At 44.2% G+C, this 21,425-nt stretch overlaps 1 protein-coding gene and 1 long non-coding RNA gene across 3 annotated transcripts; one reads left to right on the top strand and one right to left on the bottom strand.

The window, feature by feature from the left end:
* Positions 1-7,712: 7,712 nt before the first annotated feature.
* LOC101939807 (uncharacterized) lies at positions 7,713-13,485 on the bottom strand. Its single transcript, XR_002888050.3, has 3 exons — positions 13,173-13,485; positions 11,506-11,567; positions 7,713-10,141 (listed from the first exon to the last, which is right to left on the bottom strand). It is a non-coding gene; the product is annotated as an uncharacterized LOC101939807 (long non-coding RNA).
* A 119-nt stretch (positions 13,486-13,604) lies between these two features.
* On the top strand, positions 13,605-19,063 carry BAMBI (BMP and activin membrane bound inhibitor). 2 transcript variants are annotated; one of them, XM_005290943.4, is made up of 3 exons: positions 13,605-14,089; positions 17,534-17,821; positions 18,291-19,063. In XM_005290943.4, exons 1-3 carry the CDS (start codon positions 14,014-14,016, stop codon positions 18,707-18,709), a joined length of 783 nt encoding a protein of 260 aa, XP_005291000.1. In that variant the 5' UTR covers positions 13,605-14,013; the 3' UTR covers positions 18,710-19,063. The 2 variants fall into 2 exon arrangements, with proteins under 2 accessions (XP_005291000.1, XP_005291001.1); XM_005290944.4 differs by having other exon boundaries at positions 13,633-14,089; positions 17,534-17,809.
* Positions 19,064-21,425: the final 2,362 nt, after the last annotated feature.

The following is a 21,425-nucleotide window of genomic DNA, read 5'->3' as shown; positions in this document are numbered from 1 at the left end:
AGCACTCATCTCACCACAAGAGGGCAAGAAACACACATGGTGTGACACCTGAGGAATAGCTCTGTGTGAGTGAGAAAGCTTCTCTCTCACCAACAGAAGTTGGTCCAAAAAAAGATATTACCTCACCCAACTTGTCTCACTAATATCCTGGGACCAGCACGGCTACAATAACTGCAAACATGGCATGACACAGGCAGATCTAGCTGTCCATGAAACTGCACAGATAATAAACACAGCTACTTTGAAATGTTTCTGTGCTTTATTCTTTAGGAGCACTCTCCCCACTCCCAAGGAAACCAAATGAGAATGGCTCCGCAGCTTGCACACAGAATAAATGCCCTAATAAATAAATGCCCACAGTTCAAGAATTCGTTACAGTGCAACCTGCACTAATGCCACCGTCAACCTACAGCCTGTCTTAAGTGTACACTTATCTCCCAGGCTTCCTGGACTGTTTTGTTCAATCTTTAGCTAGAAGGTTGCACTGCTGATAGGCAATCTGATTTTTGCTGGTTTCTTAAAACAGGCTCCACTGTCTGAACCAGACATTTATCAGAGACATAGTTTTGTCAAACACCTTGCAAAGGCAACTGCAGCAACTGAAATGCCTTTATGTAAAAGCTGGCATTGTGAGGGGGAAAGAATTGGCTGCGTTGCTAGATGATGCGATAAAACACCGAGAGCAGCTCAGGGTTTACATGAGGAGACCTAGGTTTGATTCAAGGTCCTTGTTTCTCTCTCCAAATGAGAGCACATTCTCAACACTGGGATTGGGGGGAGTTGGGAAGCTCCTCCTTGGGCTGTGACCCCCTAGCCTTTCCTGCCTGGTAAAGGTGGTACTAGAAGTCCTTCCCAGCCAAGAGGACTCTAACCATAGAGGCCTCCTTGAGCTGTGCCCTGGCAGTATCTCTGCCAATAGGCTGCAGCTGTCTAGAGCAGGAGACTGATGCTCCCAGGAAGGACCAACACAAAAAGAAGCCCCAAATCGAAATGTCACAGTCAAAATGAGAGACTTAACAGATCTGTCTAACAGACGACTACCTTGCTTTGTCTCTGTATAGGAAGTGTCAGTGAGTTCCCCGCAATGCATAATCCTCATTTATAATCAGACCATGCAGTCCATGTATTGGCTAACCAGGCTGTGGCTAGTTTTTTTTTATTAAAATGTTAATTTTGACCCCTGCATCTTCGCTGAAGTTCAGTCACTTTGCCTGAGCTTTCTAAATTCCGCATCTGGTCACGGGGTCACTGTAATCTCTGCCTTCTTCCCCCGACCCTTTATCTGTCACGGCTTTGGGGCCGTGAACCTCTATAAATTGGCACAGCACCTGGCACAATGAGACTGGTTAGGGCCTCAAAGTGCTACTGTAAGATTAATAATAAGCTGCCAATACATTTAGGATCATTGTCTGTCTCCCTTACAAATACAGTCAGGTATTATTAAAGATTTGACTTAAACTCACAAAAAGCCAGGAAATTCAATATGAACACTTCTTTTGTTAAGTTGCTTTTCAGTGCCTAACACTGTCTAACACAATACACTTAGACTACAATAAAGTGGCAAAAAAAAAAAATCGTATTTTTAATCAAAACTAGTTCTCAATGAAAGGAGCACAAAACCACATGAGACCCCAGAACAGCTAATATGTTTTGCATTTTTATAACTTAAAAAATAATTATATATTGTCTCAGACAAAACCCTGGATCCAACCATGCCCAAACTTTTGGTGCATTGGAAATCTAGGGATCTAAATTTGCTCTCCCAGCCATAGCTACAGTATTTCAATCAGATTTAGTGTAACAACAATAAATGAAAACCTTCTGAACTGAAACCTGTTATGCCCATGGACTACAAACAGAGAAGTCAGGTAAAAACATAAAATATTCTTTCTGAAAGTTTTCAGTGTAACACTACTTTATTTCTTTGAGTCCAGAACCTAAATATACAACAAACAATAACAACAACAACAACAACAAAAAAGAGGGAGACAGAGCAGGCTGCTACTTAGGGCAGAGAGATTCAACTCAAGTCACTTTGTGCTAGGCTTGCTTTTTGCATACTGAGGGCTGAAGACCCAGCTTGCATAATTCCCTACAGAGTCCCTCAGCCTGCAAGCAGGCCCATGAAACGCCAGAGAATTTAAAATGATAGCTTGTAATTTTAATACAGTTTTCAATACACAAGATCTTATATGGCAAAGTTTATTAGTTGTTATGGTCATAAATTAGGAACTTCTAATGGAAACACTAACAGATTCTTAAAGGTCAACTATGAAGGAGTTTTTCTTTGTGTCTTTTATTGATCCTTTGACAAGAGAACCCCATCATGTTAAAAAATCTGCTTATTCTTTACATTAGATATATCAGTAATGTCAAGTCTTAAATTCCCTGTACTTGCTGGAGGAATCTTTGGAGAGATAGAAGAGGAATGTGTCACCACTACAGGCTGATATCTGAGCTGTAGCTTTTTCTGTTGAAGTAGAGATTAAGGCTAAAGCTATGTCCACACTTAAAACTGCAGATGCATCGCTGTAGCACTTCAGCGTAGACATTACAGCAACAGGAGGAGTTCTCCCATTGCTGTATTTAATCCACCACCCCAAGAAGCAGTAGCTAGGTTGACAGAAGAATTCTTCTGTTGATCTAGTGCTGTCTATGTGGGGGCCTATGCCAGCATAACTACATCTCTTGGGGTGTAGATTTTTCACCCCCTGAGAGACGTAGCTATGCCAATATGAGTTTTCAGTGTAGACCAGCCCTATGGCTGCAATACAAGTATTGCTATGGGGCTGCAGCTATGCCACCATAGTGCTGTAGTGTAGACACTTGCTCCAGTGACGTAAGGGGGTAGATTTACTATTTTTTAATAGTAAATCTACCCCCTCAAAAGGTGGTAGCTAGAATTCGTCTATCTGTCTAGTGGTGCCTACACTCAGGCTTAGGTTGGCTTAACTATGGGCTTGGCTACACTTGCAGATGTAGAGCGCTGGGAGTTAAACCAGCCTTCGGAGACCGCAGCAGGGAAAATGCTGCCGAGTGTTTACACCGTCAGCTGCAAGTGCACTGGAGTGGCCACATTAGCAGCTCTTGCAACGCCACAAAGAGCAGTGCATTGTGGTAGCTATCCCAGTGTGCAAGTGGCAGCAACGTGCTTTTCAAATGGGGTGGTGGAGTGTGACAGGGAGTGAGTTGTGTGTATGTGGGGGGAGAGACAGTGTGTTTTGGGGGACAGAGAGTATGTCAGCATGCTGTCTTGTAAGTTCAGACAGTAGCAGACCCTCCTTCCCCCGCCTCTCTCTCTCACACACACTCACAACAGCAGCATTCCACAGTAATGGTTTGCTTTGTCCTGGAGCAGATAGGCATGAGGGCCGTCAGGAATGGAGCTTTGAAAGGGGATATCCGCATGCCTGCAGTCGAGTTCAAAACAATGACAAGAGTGCCCACTTGACTTCAGGGGATTATGGGATATTTCCGGAGGACAGTCACAGCACAGTATGCAATATGTCGTCTACACTGATGCCCGGGCATTTCAGCCGAGGCGCAGCGAGCTTTATGCTTCTCGTGGAGGTGGATTACCAGGAGCGCTCCAGCTGCAGAGTCCAGGCGCTCTAAGTGCCTTGCCAGTGTGGACACCTTTAATGCGCTCTAACTTGCAAGTGTAGCCACGTCCTATGTCTCTCAGGGGTGTGAATTTTCAGGTGTAGACCAGGCAATTGATAAACTTTCATAGACAGCTGTTCTCCCAGCTGTTTGTCAGGAGTTTGAGTTAAGTGTGATTTAACAGAACAAAGTTATAGTCTGATTAATTACCCTTCTCTCAAGTGAGAATTAAATGACAGCAGCCTTTCAGGTTTCAGGCTACTGTGATTCCATTTCCCCTTAGTTCTACACTCCTACTAAGAGTCCTGTACAAAAGGAAAGTTGAAGACCTAGAAACTTCTCCTGTTGGACTCAATGAGGAGTAACTGCACTGATATCAAAGAAGGTGTGTCGGCATAAAATTGGTGGGAGGGCAGAAACACCCCCCCTCCCAGATATAATGTAAAAAAACAAAAAAAAACAAGTAGAAAAATTCCTCTGTTAAAACAAAACTTTGAGGGCTTCTTTGTGCATCATAAAGAATCATTGAGAATGGAAATACAAATACTTCTTCTCTTGAGACTGGAGTAAGACCCGCTGTGATCTCAGCATTATTACCTGAACTGCAATTTCATTGATAAGCTAATGATGCAGATACTGATGCATTTGGTGTCACAAAATAAATTCCCAGGCCAGTGAAATCCATTTTCCTAGGCCTCTGCTCCTGCTATATATCAATTGACAGCCTCTCCCAAGCCCCAAATAAATAGTGGGGGAACAAGGTTGGGGGAGGCACGCAGAAGGGGTAGATTCTGTGACCCCAAAGGTGCAGAGAGGAAGCATGGTGCACTGGTCAGGGGATTAGCCTGGGCCTTTGGAGACTGGGGTTCCATTCTCTGCACTGCCACAGGGTTGCTGCGTGACCTTGGGCAAGACACTCTGTGCCTCAGTTCTCCATCTGTAAAATGGGGCTGATCATAATATCTACCTCGGGGGGGGGGGGGGGCTGGGAGGATAGATACAGTATAGATTGGGAGGTGCTCCCATACTATGGTGATGGGAGACATACAACTACCTAAAGCAATTCAGGGCTTGTCTTCACTGCCCGCCTGGATTGGCGGGTAGAAATCGATCTCTTGGGGATCGAATTATCGTGTCTCGTCAGGACGTGACAATTGATCCCCGAATCGACGTGCGTACTCCACCAGCGCAGGTAGGAGTAAACGCTGTCGACGGGGGAGCCAAGGCGGTCGATTTGCCGCCGTCCTCACAGCGGGGTAAGTCGGCTCGGATACGTCGAATTAAGCTACGCTATTCGCGTAGCTGAATTTGCGTATCTTAAATCGATGCCCCCGCTCCCCCAGTGTAGACCCTAGCACTAGAAAGAATTCTGCAGCCCTATAAAGAACTGGGTCTAAATTGGATCCCCATCCCCTTTCACTTTGGATTCTTTGGTGACCACAACCCACAGCAAAATCAATGCCAATGAATTAACACAGGGCAGGGAAACCTGCCCTGCGCGTGACCATGCTGCAGCTGGATGGGGAGCTGCAGCCAGGAAGCCTGTAATCAGGATCTGGGGCTCAGCTGCAGGCACTGTAAAGGGAAGAGTTGGATGTAGGTTGCAGGCAGGGAACACAGTGAGTAGGGCTGGGTTGCAGTAGGGAGAATTGGGGCTGGGCTAGGAGTCTCCTGTGTGTGTCTCTCTTGCTCCGTATTGAGTGATGCTAAGAAGACCAGGAGCTGGCGCCTCAGCCTCATTACCTCCAATTACAATAATTGTTGCCTCTCTCCAGTGTTTTACATTTCCCCCTCAGGGAATCTCTCAGGCTGCCTCTTTTTCCGGCCTCAGTCAGGCTTCCCTCTATCCATCTCCCTGGCCCAGCTCCCAGCAGTGATTCCTCCAGGAGGACAGAAGCAAAGCTGTTGATAGGAAGGAGGCACACGTGGTGCTAGTTGGGTTTTTAGTTTGAAATGGAAAATGTACATTGATGAGCACATCAGGCAAATTATTCATTTTCTGGAATCTTTAAAGAGTCTCCGCAACCCCCTATTGGGATAATTCATTACTTCAGTTTAAGTGGAATGGAAATGAGGAGAGGTGATTGATGCCATCTAGATGGCAAATATAGAGGCCATGAAGGGCCTGATCCTGTGAGGTACGGAGCAGGACAGGTGGTGCTCTGGAAAGTGGGTCCTCAGCACCTTGCAGGATCAGACACACATTCTCTAGTGTGCACCACATGAAACTCAGTCACCCTTAAAAAATGAGCTAGGGCACAATTATCATTGGCCCCTTGGCACTGCTTGAGTCTTAGGGTTGGCCTGGAGCCAGAACTGCAGCCCTACACTGCCACTCCTTGCAGCTCGTTGGCATAAGACAGGGGACGGCAACCTCTGGCACGTGGCTCATCAGGGAAAGCCCCATGCAGGTCGGGCCGGTTTGTTTACCTGCTGCGTCCGCAGGTTCGGCCGATCGCTTCAGGCCAATGGGGGCTGCGGGAAGCGGCGTGGGTCGAGGGATGTGCTGGCTGCCCTTCCCACCGCCCCCATTGGCCTGGAGCGGCGAACCGCGGGCAGTGGGAGCCGCGATTGGCCGAACCTGTGGATGCAGCAGGTAAACAAACTAGCCCAGTCCGCCAGGGTGCTGACCCTGGCGAGCCGCGTGCCAGAGGTTGCTGACCCCTGGCATAAGAGATGAGGCTGGGAGAAAGGAGATGTGGCTGGAATGGCTGCTGGAATGGCTACTTGGCTTAACTAACCCTTGGTGAGACCCAGAAGTGGGAAACCACAAAGGTGGCGGAGAGTCACCTATTGCCAGCTCCTGAGCATAGGTAGGCCGGATTGAGAATGGGGGCCCTGACTATTCTGCCTATAACAGCAATAAGAGTCTCTGATGAGGGTAATTCATAAGGATTGACAGACACTGATCTGAAGAGCTTACAACGTAAGGACCATATCCTTGCTCATGTGATTAGCCCCACTGACATCATATGAATAGGGCTTTGCAGGGTCAGACCTTAGACCATATGCAGGAGAAAAGAAAGGGAAGACATGACATCAAGTCGTATGATTTGGATTGTTTATTTTGTGCAGCCTTCTCATTGGTTCCAGGGTTTGAAGGTGTTTTGATTCTTTTATTTAACTATAATTTTAATGTATTGTTATAATCGTTTATGGTCATTTTATTTATAAGTGGACGAAAGTGAGATTTTTAGCCTAGGCCTGGAGTAGAGTGATATAGCTTTGTGTACAGAAGTGTTCCAAGCATTGTGATGGCATAGAATTACCATTAGGGGGAGACAAAGGATTTGGTGAGGTGGGAAAAGTTAAGAGCAGATGGCATTTTTGGGAGGGAGGTGTGCTAGGAAACAAGGGCTGAGATATAGGAGTGGGCAACTTTGTGCAGAGCCTTGACTGAAAGGAGTTAGCAGGGATGGAAAGGGCGGTGGTAGCAGGATCAGAACAGCAAACATGGGAAGTGACTTTGGTTGCAGTGTTGTATGGAGTGACTGGAGGTGGCAGAAAGTAGAAAGTTGCAATAGTTAAGGTGAGACATGATAAGGGCATGGACTAGAGTTTCTTTAATGGGAAGGGAGAACTTTGGAGAATAAGTGATGTGATCATCTCTGCTTTGGCAGCTGGGCCAGGCTGTCTTTTCCTGTTGTGACAGAAGTTGCAGGTAGTGGCCTCCTGGTTCTGTGTAATATGTTACAAAAGCGAAAAATTGCCCAAAGCAGTTATCAGAGGTAGTAATCCAATAAATGCTGCACCAGTGACTCTTTAAGCATTTCTCAAGTGTTTTTCTTTACTTTCTGCATCCAGCACAGATGAGATTTCCAGCCCAAGAAATCATTTCAGGGCAGAGAAAGGAAAGGGTACAGTTTGTTTACTGTTTGCTTTCTTATGCTAATTTTAATCAGCCAAATACAATAGTAATCATTCTCTGTTGATGAAATGAATGTCTTATGTTACAATACAGGCAAATGCAACTGTGGTACAGGAAGATAAATAAGGAAATATTGTATTTGCATAAGTAGGAATGCAACTTACTCTGAGGCAGTGCCACAATAATAATGAAAAGACAGATGATGAATGTTAGCAGGTTTATAGTAAATTGCAACTATCAATTTATTTTGTCACTTTGAATATGCTTTATTTTTCATCTCAAACAAATACACAATACTGTGTAGACACAATCGCTATTTCATAAAGTTAGACTGAAAGGTTAAGTCCAATTATTTGGGCTAACAGTGGAAAATTGCCAATACTCAGTAAGTTTAAAAAATGACCAGGAGGGTATTGTAATGTCAAAAGCTGCTGGATGAGGGAGTAATTTCCAACTGGGAAGCACTTTTCAGGAGATGCTAGTTTAAACCCAAAATAAACAAGGGGCACCTGCAGACTGAAATGTCATTGTAGCTTTATTTAGTCAGGTTTCAAGGCTGCTTATAGGTTCTGGTGGCAAATACTTGCTAGGGAGCGGCAAAGATAGGTAGTAGCACTGCAACTGTTTTATAATGAAAGGCAGAAGAGAGGATATTAAAGAAGCTCAACTTTCTTGAGGTCTTTCAGTTCCAAATGTAGAAAAGGAAGGAAGGGCAGTTTCTCCTGGAATAAGAGACGTAATCTGGAAACACTGTCAAGTAAAAAAAAAAATACAATGCCTGTCCTTTGTCTTTATTCATTTGCTTTGTTTTTCTCTTTGGTCAGGTGGTTCCAGATTTCCTTATCACCGCCATCACCTTCCAATGCCTATCAGGTCTCACAGGAAGCAGGTCTACCAAAAAGGATTGGAATAATACATGTACAAATTGTGGGATGGAATTTCATAAGAGGGCAGTGCTCTCTGGGATGTAAACGCCAGATGGCACTAGATTTGAAAGCAATGAGATTGTTAAAATTAAAAGGCCAACGGCGGGCTGTTTGTACAACACAAGAGTATGGGATATGGTCACTTGGGAGCCCCCCCCCAAGATGAAAGTGAGATCCCACCTTAGACTGAGTTGTCCAGATGCCCCTGATGGAAGATACTGGGCCTTCTTCTGAATCTGAGGACAAAGGTAAGGGAAAGCAGGGCCTGAGCTGGGCTACCATGTGTTCGAGGAGAATCTTTGGGTCTGTCAAGGGGCTTCAAAATTGTAAGTTATTCAAACGTTCTAGTTTGAACTCCCAAGTAACCATAATCATTGCTTTATATGATGGCTGTTATAAAATACCCCTCACTGAAACTTGGAGCTGAAGTTATCAGCCTACCAAAACAATAAAAAAAAACCAAATACAGTTCATATGATTTGTGACACGTTTCTGAACAGGCCTGTTCCTTTGATTGGTATCCCTGTATTTACAATTGCTGTGTGAAGGTCTCTGCATATCGTCTTGAGTTGGTCCAGATGGAATGTATTCCTTTGACAGGCAGAGACGCTTATCAGGTCAGATTTCTATTATATTTTACCTTGAGGTGCACTGGAGGTTTATTTTGAAACCATGTTATTCCTTTATTCAGTATTCATTTCAAAGGGCTTCATTGTATTTGTAGTTGTGTGTGTTTGTGGGAGAGCCTTTTGATATGTGGGCTACATAGTCATTACAAGTTAAGGCTCCGGGCTGCTCTCTCATGATTGTTACAGACACCTCCTCATGCTGCCTCAGGCCTCGGGTGCTTTGCTTGCTGGTTCCTTGTAGTTATTATCCCACATTCCTTCTTGTTGCAGAACATATCATTATTTTGCTTTGCGCTAGGCCTGTCTCCTGTCCCTTTTATGGGCCAAGTCTGTCCCTGTTTGCTTTTGCCTCTAAAAGAGAAGCAAACTAGTATTGCAAAGGCTGAATTATTTTGTTTGTGTATGGTCCGTCATGGGACCCCACACAAACCCTGCACAGTTTCCTATGCAGAATGCTTGTGCTAGTAATCAGAGAGGAGGAGGAAATGTGGTAGTCATGAGTAAATCAAACGCCGTGCCTCCTGACACATCCCTCCATGGCACAAACCAGAGTGGATCCCCTGAAGAATGAACTCCACAGGTTTCAAGGGAGCAAAGATTGGTGAGTAGTACTTGCACCCTGCAAGTCCCTCCCAGCTGTGGCACTTCAAACATCTGTATAGCTTGAAAACAGAAGTTGAAATGTTTTATAGTAAATGTTAGATCACAACTCAAACATGACAGCTGTTGAGGAAATTTTGCCTCTTAAAATTGATTTCAAACACATTGCCCTCTAGACAAGATATTAGAGTCTATACATGTTCAGTTTGACAGAACATTTGTAATATTCAGAAATAGTCTCTCATATTACTTTAACGCAACAATGCAACTTAATGAACACAAACCAACTACCAACTCCAGAGCATACGTGCCACACACGACAGCGAAGCCTGCTAAATACACTTGTCATCAATTCTGAGAACATAGAGGAAATGCTGAGCTAGAAGATTATAAATTACTTTGGCAAATTGAGATTTTCCTATGTGTGCAAATAAAAGGCACCAGTAGCACATTGCTTCAGTTGTAATTCCATTAGTGGGTGATGTGGCATCGTGAACCTTGGTGTGTTGTAATTTCTAAACAGAAACAAACATTAGAAAATTACTTTGTGGTACATCTCAAATATGTGCTGCAAAACTGTAAAGGTTGTGGTATAACACATTACACATATGTAAATCACAAGAGAGTTTCAATAAAACCATTACAATGCTTGATAGCATCAACACTAATTAGTTCTAGATTCAGTTTGTCCCCTCCTGCTAAAGTAAATTTGAGTGAGCTCAGTCTATTTCATATTTCCCCCTTTCTCTTTCAGGGGAGGACTGACTCTGTTGCACATGGTATTATATCCTGAATTTAAAACATATTTAAGGACTTACAGATCATTTCAAATTTAGAGGTCAGAAGTAATTTTTGCCATTAGCTTATTATTCATGTATCATCCAGCATATTTGCATGAGCTGTAAAACCAAATATTTAGAGCAGTTTGCCAATAAATGGGGAACAAAACAGGCAGTGTGCAAATACTGTAGAAATCAGGGGTTATAAAATGTAATGACAATAGAAAATAAAGTTAATAAAGATATTTCAACAGCGAGGCAGCCTTCAGAACAATATGTGAAGGAAAACTATCCAAACTCAACGTATGCTATAGTATTTCTTTACAGAAAAGCTGAGACCTCATGGTTCAAGATCATTTCTTATTATAACTTCCTTTTCCAGCATCTGTGTAAAAATGTAGCTGGCAAAATTAAAAGGAAAACCGAGTTAATTGCAGCTATATATGCTGACTGCACTAGCCAGAGCCTGCTGCTGCTCTTATTGAAATCACATGAAACATGGCAACTGTCATACCAGATCAGGGAGACAAGGTGGATGAGGTAATATTTTATTGGACCAACTTTTGTTGGTGAGAGAGAACAAGCTTTTGAGCTTTCAAAGAGCTCTTCTTCGGGACCTGAGCTCTCTGTAAGTTCAGAAGCTTGTCTCTCCCACCAACAGAAGCTGGTCCAAGAAAAGGTGTTACTTCACCTTAGGGTGATCAGATGTCCTGATTTTATAGGGACAGGCCCGATTTTTGGGTCCTTTTCTTATATAGGCTCCTATTTCCCCCCACTCCTGTCATTTTTTTACATTTGCTGTCTGGTCACCCTACTTCACCTCATCTCTCTACTATCCTGAGACCAACATGGCTACAGCAATACTGCATATCAGATCAGAATAGTAGTCCACCTAGACCAGCATCCTATCGGACAGTGGCCAACACTAGATACTTCAGAGAAAGGTGCAAGAAATCTCAGTGGACAATTATGAAATAACAGGTCTCCGGGGAAAGTTTCTTCCTAATACCTGTCAGTTGCACAATTCTGACTTAAATGGAAATAAGATTTGTTTCTTAGCTGTGAGGGACATGAAGCACAAACATAGGTTTCTCACTAACCTTTTAAAAAGCTTGATGCAATGACATTTCTGGTATCCACATTGTTACTGAATTTATGCATTCTAGAGGAAGTGCCAGAGGAGGAAAGGAATTTGTTAAAAGGGGAGTTAAAATTATTTCAGTGCTGAATTCTCCTCTGCAGTCTGGTTAGCATGGACATTCAACACAGAAACTGGAGTTTAAACCATTTGGTTTTAATTTTGCATTTTGCCATTAAGCAAACAGATTTGTTAATTATTCATTTAATATGGCTTTCTGTTTATAAAGCAAAGAGGGTAGTCCATGGTAGTGTCTGAATAGCAAGTGTGACTGGCACAACCTTTTACAAACACTGCTGTCCAGACTTGGCGGTTTTGGTTTGAAACTGGAGTTTTCCTTCTACTTCTGCCATTGTAGAGGAGCCCCACCTGCCTTCAGAGGCATAGGGAGGTGAAGTGACCTGCCCAACTAAAGCAGCAGGTCAGTGGCAAAGCCAGCAATGGAAAGGTTTCTTGGGTCCCAGCTCTGAACCCGCTCCACTGTACCACCCTGCCAGCCCTGACTACCCTTATCCTCTTTACACTAAACATGCTATGCATCCCTCTCCTTATCTGTCCTTGATTTTGCCTGAAAACTCCCCTCCTTCATCTTTAGACCATCTTGTTGGAAACACTGGAATTTAAAACGAACAATGTTTGAGTTCTAAAACGAACATCCTAGAGAGATGCAACTAATGCTAGTGGATCATAAATATACTGTAATACTTGTAATCATCTGAATTACCTACGGTATAGTTCTGGGAGGTCCCTCTTTTTGGAACTAGTGGAATGAAATGTAAGGCAATGTCTATTTAATTAACTTTTTCAATTTTCACAATGTTTCTGTTCAAGGTTCTCTTTTCTGTGCTCCTGAACAATCCCCCTCTGTCTTAGCTCCTGCACACCCCTTAATCACACATGCAAATTAGCTGGGTGATTTCTCCCGAGTTTACTGTATTCTATTCAAAAGATCCATAGTACCACGTTGGCATATGGCACCTAAACATTAAATGTGGCGCCTATATCACTGTGACGGAAGTATTATTAGTGCATAAAATATTTACAGTATTAAATGTGTAAATCAATACCTACAGTTAAAGTCTCCCAGTAGATCTATCTACTGTATAGAGTCTGATTCTATAACATTTCAAACTTTTCCAGGGGTGTGTGGGAATCCCGAATAGCAAAGGCGCACCCACCAATGTACTAATAAATGAATTAGCATCTCACTAAGGAGATCACTTCGGGGCTGATATTGATCAGGCCGAGCCTGTGTGTTTGCCTGGGATTGTTTGGAGGATAATTGAGTGTCAGTCTCTGTCTGTGTCGTCTCACTGGCGCCTGGTGCTTTTGGATTTGCTAATTTTCGCTAAGTGTCTTTTGCCGACTACTCCCACTCCCACTACATCTAGCCCAACAAGCAGCCCGGCTCCTTGTAGCCAACCGTCTGTCTGCCGGGCCTGTATTGATCAAGAAAAAATAAATACATAACAGATGAAAACGATACGCTCCTGTCCAACCCCGGAGGGCTGGTTTGCTGGATCTGTTATGCGCAGCCCTGGCTCTGCCGATCGCTTCTGGCTCCCCGCAGCCATCCGGTATTGGCGTTTCCTGTAATGATCTTCCCCCCGTGAACGGCTCTGTACTCACGGCACATTCCTCCTCGGGCGAGGCAGGGCTTGGTTTGGGCAAGTGTCCCCAGGCAGTTTGGTTCTTACGAGTTGACTGATCGGGGCCCTGAGCACCAAGGTGGGGCGGGCGTGACTTTAAAGTGTTGGATTGGAAACACTGCGGGGGAGCGCCCCAAGCCTTGCTGCAAGGCTGGTGTGAATGCGGGGATGGGGGAGCGTCGTGTTCCGCGGAGACGCGTCTGTCCTGCCGGGACACCCGGGCGCTCTGCCTCCGCCCCGCCCCTCGCTGCCCTGGGCATGAATTGCGGATCCCCCCGGGCCCATTTGCAAGCGGCGGGGGGGCGGGGCGACCGCAGGCTCCAGGCTGCTGTGAGTGGCAGAGAAGCGGAACCTATGAGAGCGGTGCTGGGGGCATGGTGGGAGGAGCGAGGGGCGGGCGTCGGGGCAGGCTAGGTCGGCGCCGCGCTATTTACAGCGTTGGGCTCGCTCGGTGCTTGCCTGTGTCAGAGCCGCAGTCGGTGGCTGCCGGAGCGTCGAGCTTGGCCCTGTACGTGTCTCGCTTGCAGGAGGCGGGGACGCCCTGGCCGGGCAGAGCTGCGGGCTGTCCCTGCTCCCACATGTGGCGGCAGCTGTGGCTGGAGAGCGGTCCCCGCAGCCTGTGATCAGCTGGGCTGCTCCGCCGGGGGAGCTGTGCGGCGCCGCCTCCCGAGGCTGGCGGGGAGCGGGGCGCAGGCAGCCGCGGGGAGCTGGAGTCTGTACGTTGCCCGCTCCGGGCACTCGAGTGCGGCGCCGCGAGCTTAAGCGAGCCCTGGAGGGAAGCTCGAGCGGCCGGCCGGGGAGGGTCCAGGCGGGGCGGTTAAATGGATCGCCATTCCAGCTACAGCTTCATCTGGCTGCAACTGGAGCTGTGCGCCATGGCCATCCTGCTGACCAGAGGTGAGGGGACCGGGCTGCGCTGGGGTTAGTGGGGAGCGAGCGAGTGGAGGACAAGGGGGTGCGGGGAGTGGTTAGAGCTGTGCGCGGTGTCACTGGGGTGCGGGGGGGACTATTGGGGTGGCAATAGTCCGGGGTGCAGGGCGGAGTGAAAATAGCAGGGGCTCGTGGGGGTGGTTGAGTTGCGGGGGCTGGCAAGTGCGGGCGTGCCATGGGCTAGGGGGCCCCAGAGTGTGGTGCTGCGGGGGTAGCTCTGAACCCCCAGTGCCAGATGGCGCAGCCTCCCGCAGGGCAGCTCTCCTCCCCGAGCCCCGCACTCCCTCCTTGGAGGCTTCCTCTGCCAGGCTGCGCTGGGAGCTCCATGCAGAGGGCTCCGAGCTGACTTTGAAGCCCCTTGCCAAGCCTTTGTTAGGGTGTAATCTTTCCTCCTCTGCTGAGCCTCGCAGGCTAGGACAAGCTCGCCTCTTCTTGAAAGTAGCAGTGCTTGGTTCTCTCTTTTTTTCCCTTCCCCTCTCCCTGTCTCTCTCTCTCCCTCCCCCCCCCCCCCCCCCTCGCTGCTAGAGCCTTGCCCCGGTTCATTGATGTAAGTCAGACCTTAAGGGCAAGCGGTTGTCAAAATGTTTTTGTTAGTCTGCCTTTAATGAACTTCTGAACGCTTCCAGCCATGGAGCCGGGCCATCTTAGAGAAACACTGCCCCTTTTGGAGCCCTGGCGTGGTTTTACTGTAGGGCGGATAGTCTCGCCTCCCTCAAGTGTTTATAATAATAAATAATTAAAAAAAAAAAAACCAGGGAAAGTACATCAGAGGGAACTAATTCCGACCTCACACCCTCTTCTCTAATCCTTTTAAAACTAGTAGTGGATTAGAGATGTGTTTAACTTCCTGTTGCAAATGCTACATTCCTGTAAATAGGTATGGCGTTTAAACACACTTAGAGTAAATTAACACTGTCTCCATACAGTTCAATGACTGCTTAGTTGGTCTCTTTAAGGGGAAAAGGTCACCTTTTTCGCTCCCTATAATTGCCAAGATTCACAGAGGAGGTTAAAGGATAAACTACCACAGTGATGATGTGCTACCATATTTATTTATTTTGGAAGTAAGGGTGTAATTAACCCTAAATAACAGCCCTTGCAGCATGCAGAGAGAAGCCTTCTGGCCCCATCAAAGGCAGGCAGAACAGGGAGTGACTGAGTGATGTGAAGTCACAGATACTGAAACTATGTGCCTGATAATGATATAATTAGGGGATCATAGACTTCTGGCTGCTGCTGACTTCAAAAGCTTTAAGAGAAGCCTGCAGTCTCTCCTGTAGCCATCTTGACTAAAAGCAGACATTTTTCTTTAATAGCTATATACAGTAACAAGAAAGAGGAGGGAACAGAAGGGCATTGTTCAGTTTCAAAATACCAACTACCCTTTCTGGCCTTTTGCATAGCACAGGAAGAAACTTTATGAATTGACAGAAATACAGTTTTAATACAGTAATACAAAGTCCATTCTGTTCTACCAAAAATGTGGCTTTAATTAAAATGGAGTTGTAATAACCTGATGACTAGCCTGTCAGATTTTGTTTATAAGACTGTCTTAGATCAGTAAAACGTAGACTTTTAAACAGGGTCATATAAACAGTTAAAATAGAAGTATGCTTATTGTTTCATTTTCCTCCCCATGCTTAGTTTATAGTAGCAAAAGGACAGTCAACTTTGTTCGTTTTGTATTTTTTTTATTAACTTGCTCTAACTGAATAGTAGTGCTCATGGACACTTTTTTTGCAGGGCAAAAAAGTAGCAAGCTTAGTGATTGTAGGTAAGAAAGCAGAGAAAAGCTGTTCACCAATTTATTGGGTGACTTTTATGAAACCAAGGAAAGTTGGGCTCCTTGGCCTAAAGGCCCAAGGGAGCTAATGCAGACTGGGGAGAGAGACGCTCTGTCATTTGGCTTCTATTAAGCAGAGTTATTAAAGAGCAGCAGGGACTTCAGGGCCCAGAGCCTCTGCAGCAGCATTACCAGGAGAGCTGAGCCTAGATGGGCTGAAGCCTGGAAGTTAATTTGACTGAGTCCTTTCCCGGTCATATAAGCGTAAGAAGTGGGGAGGGGATAGTTGAAAGGCAGTTATACACAGGTTTATTTTCAGGGTATGTTTCTAATGCAAGAAGTCTGATAGTTCAGCTCACTTTTAAAGGCTCACTTACTGCCTCTGTGGTAGGAAGTACACCAACTAACTGAATTGGAAGTCTGTTTAAGTAAATCCCCCACTTGTAATGACTGCTCCAGAATCTGCCTTCCTCTAATTCTCTGAACTGATGATATATTGAAATAGGTTTGAGTTATGACTTGCCTAGAAAGAATACATTTTCCCTACAGTAAAAGATGTGTATAGTCATAATGGTGGTTTGGAGAGCACAAAATGAAGTGTTTTATTAAGAACTTTTATCGCTTCCCTTCAGAAATTTTTGAGGTTTCCTGAGATTGTTTTTATACAACTGGTAGAAGATTTTCAGTCTAAACGCTTCCCCTTTTTTTGACCACATGTTGGATTGCTTGCAAAAACTAGGGGTTATGGGGAGGAGGTTTCAGCTTTGCAGTAATGCACCCCTTCTTATGACTTTCCATTTGGGTTGAAAGAAATTGACTTTGGCAAACAAACCACTAATTGTAAACTGCACTGTTCCTGTTTTATAAAACTGACTTTAAAAAGCCCTGTTGCATGAAAAGCTCTTCATAGAAAAAGTTCCTTTTCTGAAGAGATCACAAATAGCTGCCCAATTTCATATAGTAAAAATCTTCCTGACTTGGAATTTCTAGATTCTAATGGTTCTAGCTGATAGCTTTATAAGGTGTTAGTTAAAGCTCTTAAACCTTGGCATAGCCTTGAGAGATGGCAAACAGTTCTGCCATTCCAATTAAATTTAAATATGTGACAGAATAAAAAAAAAATCTTAGAATGATCAACTATCAGCAGTAATGATTTAAATTCTAAAACACTGCAGCAACACTGTTTCAAACTGTAGCTTTTTTGGGGGAGGGAGATTCTGCCTTCTTAGATAAGGATGGGTTTGATCACATGTAGAATGCTGATTTTTAGTAAGTAGTAAAAATATATAGCTGGTATTCAGATGTGGTTATGTATGTCTTATCTAGCAGTATGATCCAAAAAACCCTAGTCTTAATGAGAAGTTTGAAGTGTGACATTTCAGTTAGTCCTGCTTTAATCAAGTATGTAGTTGTAGTAGTAAATATTGGTATTATGCCAGTGCCCAAAGGCCCCCATTGGGGTTAGGGTCCCAGGGTGGTAGGCACTATACAAAGACTGAAAACAGACAAGCCCTGCTCTGCAGGGTTTACAATCTACAATGACCAAAAGTTTGTACTATTGAGTTTGTTAGTTTGTGAGATAGCAAGTGAGTTTCTGTACTAACTAGGAATAAAATACTTTTTTTTAGGTGAAATTAGATGCTACTGTGATGCTGCGCACTGTGTTGCAACTGGCTATATGTGCAAATCTGAGCTTAATGCCTGCTTCTCCAGACTGCTTGACCCTCAGAACACGAATTCCCCACTTACTCATGGCTGCTTGGACTCTATTGCAAACACAGCTGACATCTGCCAAGCTAAACAGGCACAAAACCACTCCGGCACCACCATGCCCACATTGGAATGCTGTCATGAAGATATGTGCAATTATAGAGGACTGCATGATGTTCTCTCTCCTCCCAAGGGTGAGACCTCAGGTAGAGAAAGCAGTTTCAACTAAATGTCTTCTCTGATCTATAGGCTTGTGACAGCCAAGACCTTGTATGTCTGCTATTGATTTTGTTGTTAATGTAATTAGAGATACCAGAGGGAGAAGCATGTGGTGGGATGCAGAGATGTATCTCTAAAAGCTGAGTAGCTTTTATGTCTGCATTAGCATTAGATGTCTGCATGTCCTGCCTGCTCTCAACGTTTCTAAGAGGCAATTATACAGTGGTACTCATTCACATTAGATCAACTGCCAATGTAATAAAAATATATTATCTTAACTTGTTTTAGAAATGGTTCAGATCAATCTGTAGAGATACTATTTGTAGATACTTTCCAGTGTGAAGTTTAAATTAGCAGCAGCAGCTTTTAATGTGTGGTTTAAGGAATTGTTAAATTTGAAACAATTGTTTAGCTGAGACTGAAATAATCTTGGCATCTTTGTTTAACTTTTTGCAGGACAGGGGAGCAGATACCAGCATGACAACAGCAGAAATCTCATCACTAAGGTTCAGGAGTTGACCTCTTCAAAAGAACTGTGGTTCAGAGCAGCTGTAATTGCTGTTCCCATAGCTGGTGGGCTGATCTTAGTGCTTCTTATCATGCTAGCTTTGCGGATGCTCAGGAGTGAAAACAAAAGACTGCAAGATCAACGACAGCAAATGCTCTCCCGTTTGCACTACAGTTTTCATGGACATCATTCAAAGAAAGGACAGGTGGCAAAGTTAGACTTGGAATGCATGGTGCCAGTAACTGGTCATGAGAACTGCTGCATGAGCTGTGATAAAATGAGACAGACAGACCTCAGCAATGATAAAATACTTTCATTAGTCCACTGGGGAATGTACAGTGGACATGGAAAGCTGGAATTTGTATGACCAACTTTTTTTTTTTTAAATCTGAGCTAAACTTTTTTTTTTTAAATCTGAGCTAAACTTACTAGGAAAATTCTCAAAGGCCTTTGGGTTCTGCTGGACAGGAGCACTTTATCTTAAGCAAACTTTCATTAAGCATCTTTTGAGAAACAAAGGACCTCTGCAAACCGAATCTTGGATATTTCCTCTGAAGGATTCCAAAAGTTGTCTTATTTGCACAGAGTAAAAATACACTCAATGTATTGTTTGCTTTAAAGTTATGAAAGCAAAAAATTAGAAGTTGTACACACTGTCACCAGGGTTATCTGAGCTGTAGGGAGCTGAGAATTGAGCTAAATAATAAACTGTATGAAAGCTCCTGTGTTTCCTGACTTGTTGTAAAGAATCTTTAAAATATATATATATTTTGTCTGAAACTTCCTTGTGATTTTTTTTTTGTAGAAGACAATTGTTTTCTTTTTTAGAAAACTATTGTTAGGTGACATTGGCATTCAGAATAGAATTGAACTAAATCTTGAAATGTGTTCTCCTGTAAAGTCCATCTTCCTGCAGAGTGGCAGAAGTGACCTTTTTTGTTATTCCTGAAAGAGGATGTCCACTGCTATCTCTGAATATCTCAAATAGTGGTGAGTCCATATTTTCCCTTGTCAGTTTATTCTATTGCCTAACTGTTCAAGGGTGTTCTCCCCCCCCCCCCCCCCTTAGTTGTTCCCTGTTGCAGCTAAGGCTGATTACTTTGTTCTGTTCTTGACTAACGATAAATAAAGAGAAAAAGGGACAGTATTTAATTTACATAATATATTTTGTATTCATCTACCTACACAGGTGGCAAGTAAATCTTGTGTCTTGGCTCAGTATGGCCAGTCCTCTCAACCTTTCCTTACAGTTCTTAACTTCCATAAAATCACTTAAATTTCTCCTCAGAACCAGCTCCATTTAATTTAGTGTTACCCTATATGTCATATGTGATTTCAGTTCATCGACAAGCAGAGTGGAGTAGAAAAGCCACATTGATCTTTCTAAATGTGATGCTCCTATTAAAACATCCAAACATAACATCTGCCTCATCTTTTGTGTTGCTAAAACTGGAGAATCAAAAATGTATTCATGATAAGCCCCAGCTCCTTCGCTGGTATTTTTGCCTAGACCGCTTTCTTCCCATTCTATATTTGTGCATTTGGTTATTGTTTCCTCCTCAAAAACATTAGTTGGCCTTATTTAATATCACTTAATAGATTCAGGGGTTAGTTGTTAAAGACCCTGGAGCAATTGAGGCCCTAGAATATTTATTATTCTACCGTTTGCTGTAATTAAGTGGATTTTCTGGAAAAGCAGGTACTGTGATCTTGGGCAAAACAAAACCCAGAATAGTGCTCTCATAAATGGGATCTCTGTAAGTAATGACCAATATGAACTGAACTACCTGGAAAAAGCTGGCTAAAGTATAGTGCTTACCTAGCACTTTACATGATCAAATCACTATTAGATTGACTAATCCTCATAACCCTTTTGAAGTAGGTAAGTATTATCCCCCTTTGTACAGATTGGGAAACTGAAGAAGAGACATGAAACGACTTGCCCAAGGTCAAAACAGTGAGTCAGTGGCGTAGCTGAACGTAGACTCAGAATGCCTAGAGTTCTTTACTGTGTGTATAGTCCTCCAGCCCATGCTAACTTTACAGTGGACTCAGTAGAGTCCTTAGGAGATATGTTTAAGGGGCTGTTTAATGGTAGTAGAAATGTTGTGGGACCCTCCCACCTGGTACAGTCCTAGAACCCTTCCTCCAGCCTGAGCCCAAGTCAGCTGGTATGGGCCAGCCATGGGTTTTTAATTGCAGTGTAGTCCTACCTGGTCTGTGTTTTGCCCTTAGTTACACTTTTTGTCACTGGAGTCCATATGACGGTAGGTATAGCTGAGGTAAGGATCTGGCTATGTCTTCCCTTCCACCTAATCTTCAAAAATATTCTTGGGTCTTGTATTGCTTTAATTAAATTTGTATTAAATGCTTGTCTAGGTTGATCACTGTTCAAGCAAAAGTATTCTGTAGCTGGGGATGACTGGTGTATTTTTATGTATAGGGGAACCACTATTGAACTGAAATAGGCATAGAAGTGGTACCTAATTCAGTCAGCATATAATCTAGTCCAAGTCACTGACAGATGTGGAATTAAATCAGGTTCAGGGACTGGTATTTAAACCTTGCCTGGGTTCCCTTTCTTTCTCAGCACTTTGCGTAGTCACTTCAAGCATCTTATGATATGAATTATATGTTGCTGCTGCTTTGAATACCTAAGGACCTACTTATACCTGCCATTTGTAGCAAATGAGGCTGGGATGCTCTACTATTTCCCCCTTGCAATGGAGATGCTGCTTTCACAGCTCTGAGGGGAACAGGAGTGCTTACCTTGCCCTGCAGTCACTTTGAGCAGTTTGCAGCCCCAGGCTCACTGGGGGTAGATCTACAAGCTAGGAGCATGCTTCCTGGCTCAGGTAGAAGGACAGGCTAGCTCTGATTGCACTGAAAATAGCAGTGCAGGGGGGGCTGGCACGTGTGGGAGCTTGGACTAGAGGTCTGAGTATGTAGTTAGCTTGGGCTTCACACCTGAGTACAGCTGCCTGAGCTAGACCCCCAGCTGTGCTGCTATTTGAGCTTATGCTTGTCTGTCTAGCCCAGCTGGGAAGCATGCTCCCAGCTGCATTGTAGATATGTCTTCGACA

This window comes from Chrysemys picta, chromosome 2 (genome assembly GCF_011386835.1).
Source record: "Chrysemys picta bellii isolate R12L10 chromosome 2, ASM1138683v2, whole genome shotgun sequence".
Taxonomy (NCBI): Eukaryota; Metazoa; Chordata; order Testudines; family Emydidae; genus Chrysemys; species Chrysemys picta.
This window is presented reverse-complemented; position numbering and strand designations above follow the sequence as displayed.

Coding starts and splice junctions, on each gene's coding strand:
- BAMBI (XM_005290943.4), top strand. CDS start 14,014: ATGGATCGCCATTCCAGCTACAGCTTCATCTGGCTGCAACTGGAGCTG. Junction 14,090..17,533: donor GGCCATCCTGCTGACCAGAG/GTGAGGGGACCG, acceptor ACTTTTTTTTAG/GTGAAATTAGATGCTACTGT. Junction 17,822..18,290: donor TCCCAAGGGTGAGACCTCAG/GTAGAGAAAGCA, acceptor AACTTTTTGCAG/GACAGGGGAGCAGATACCAG.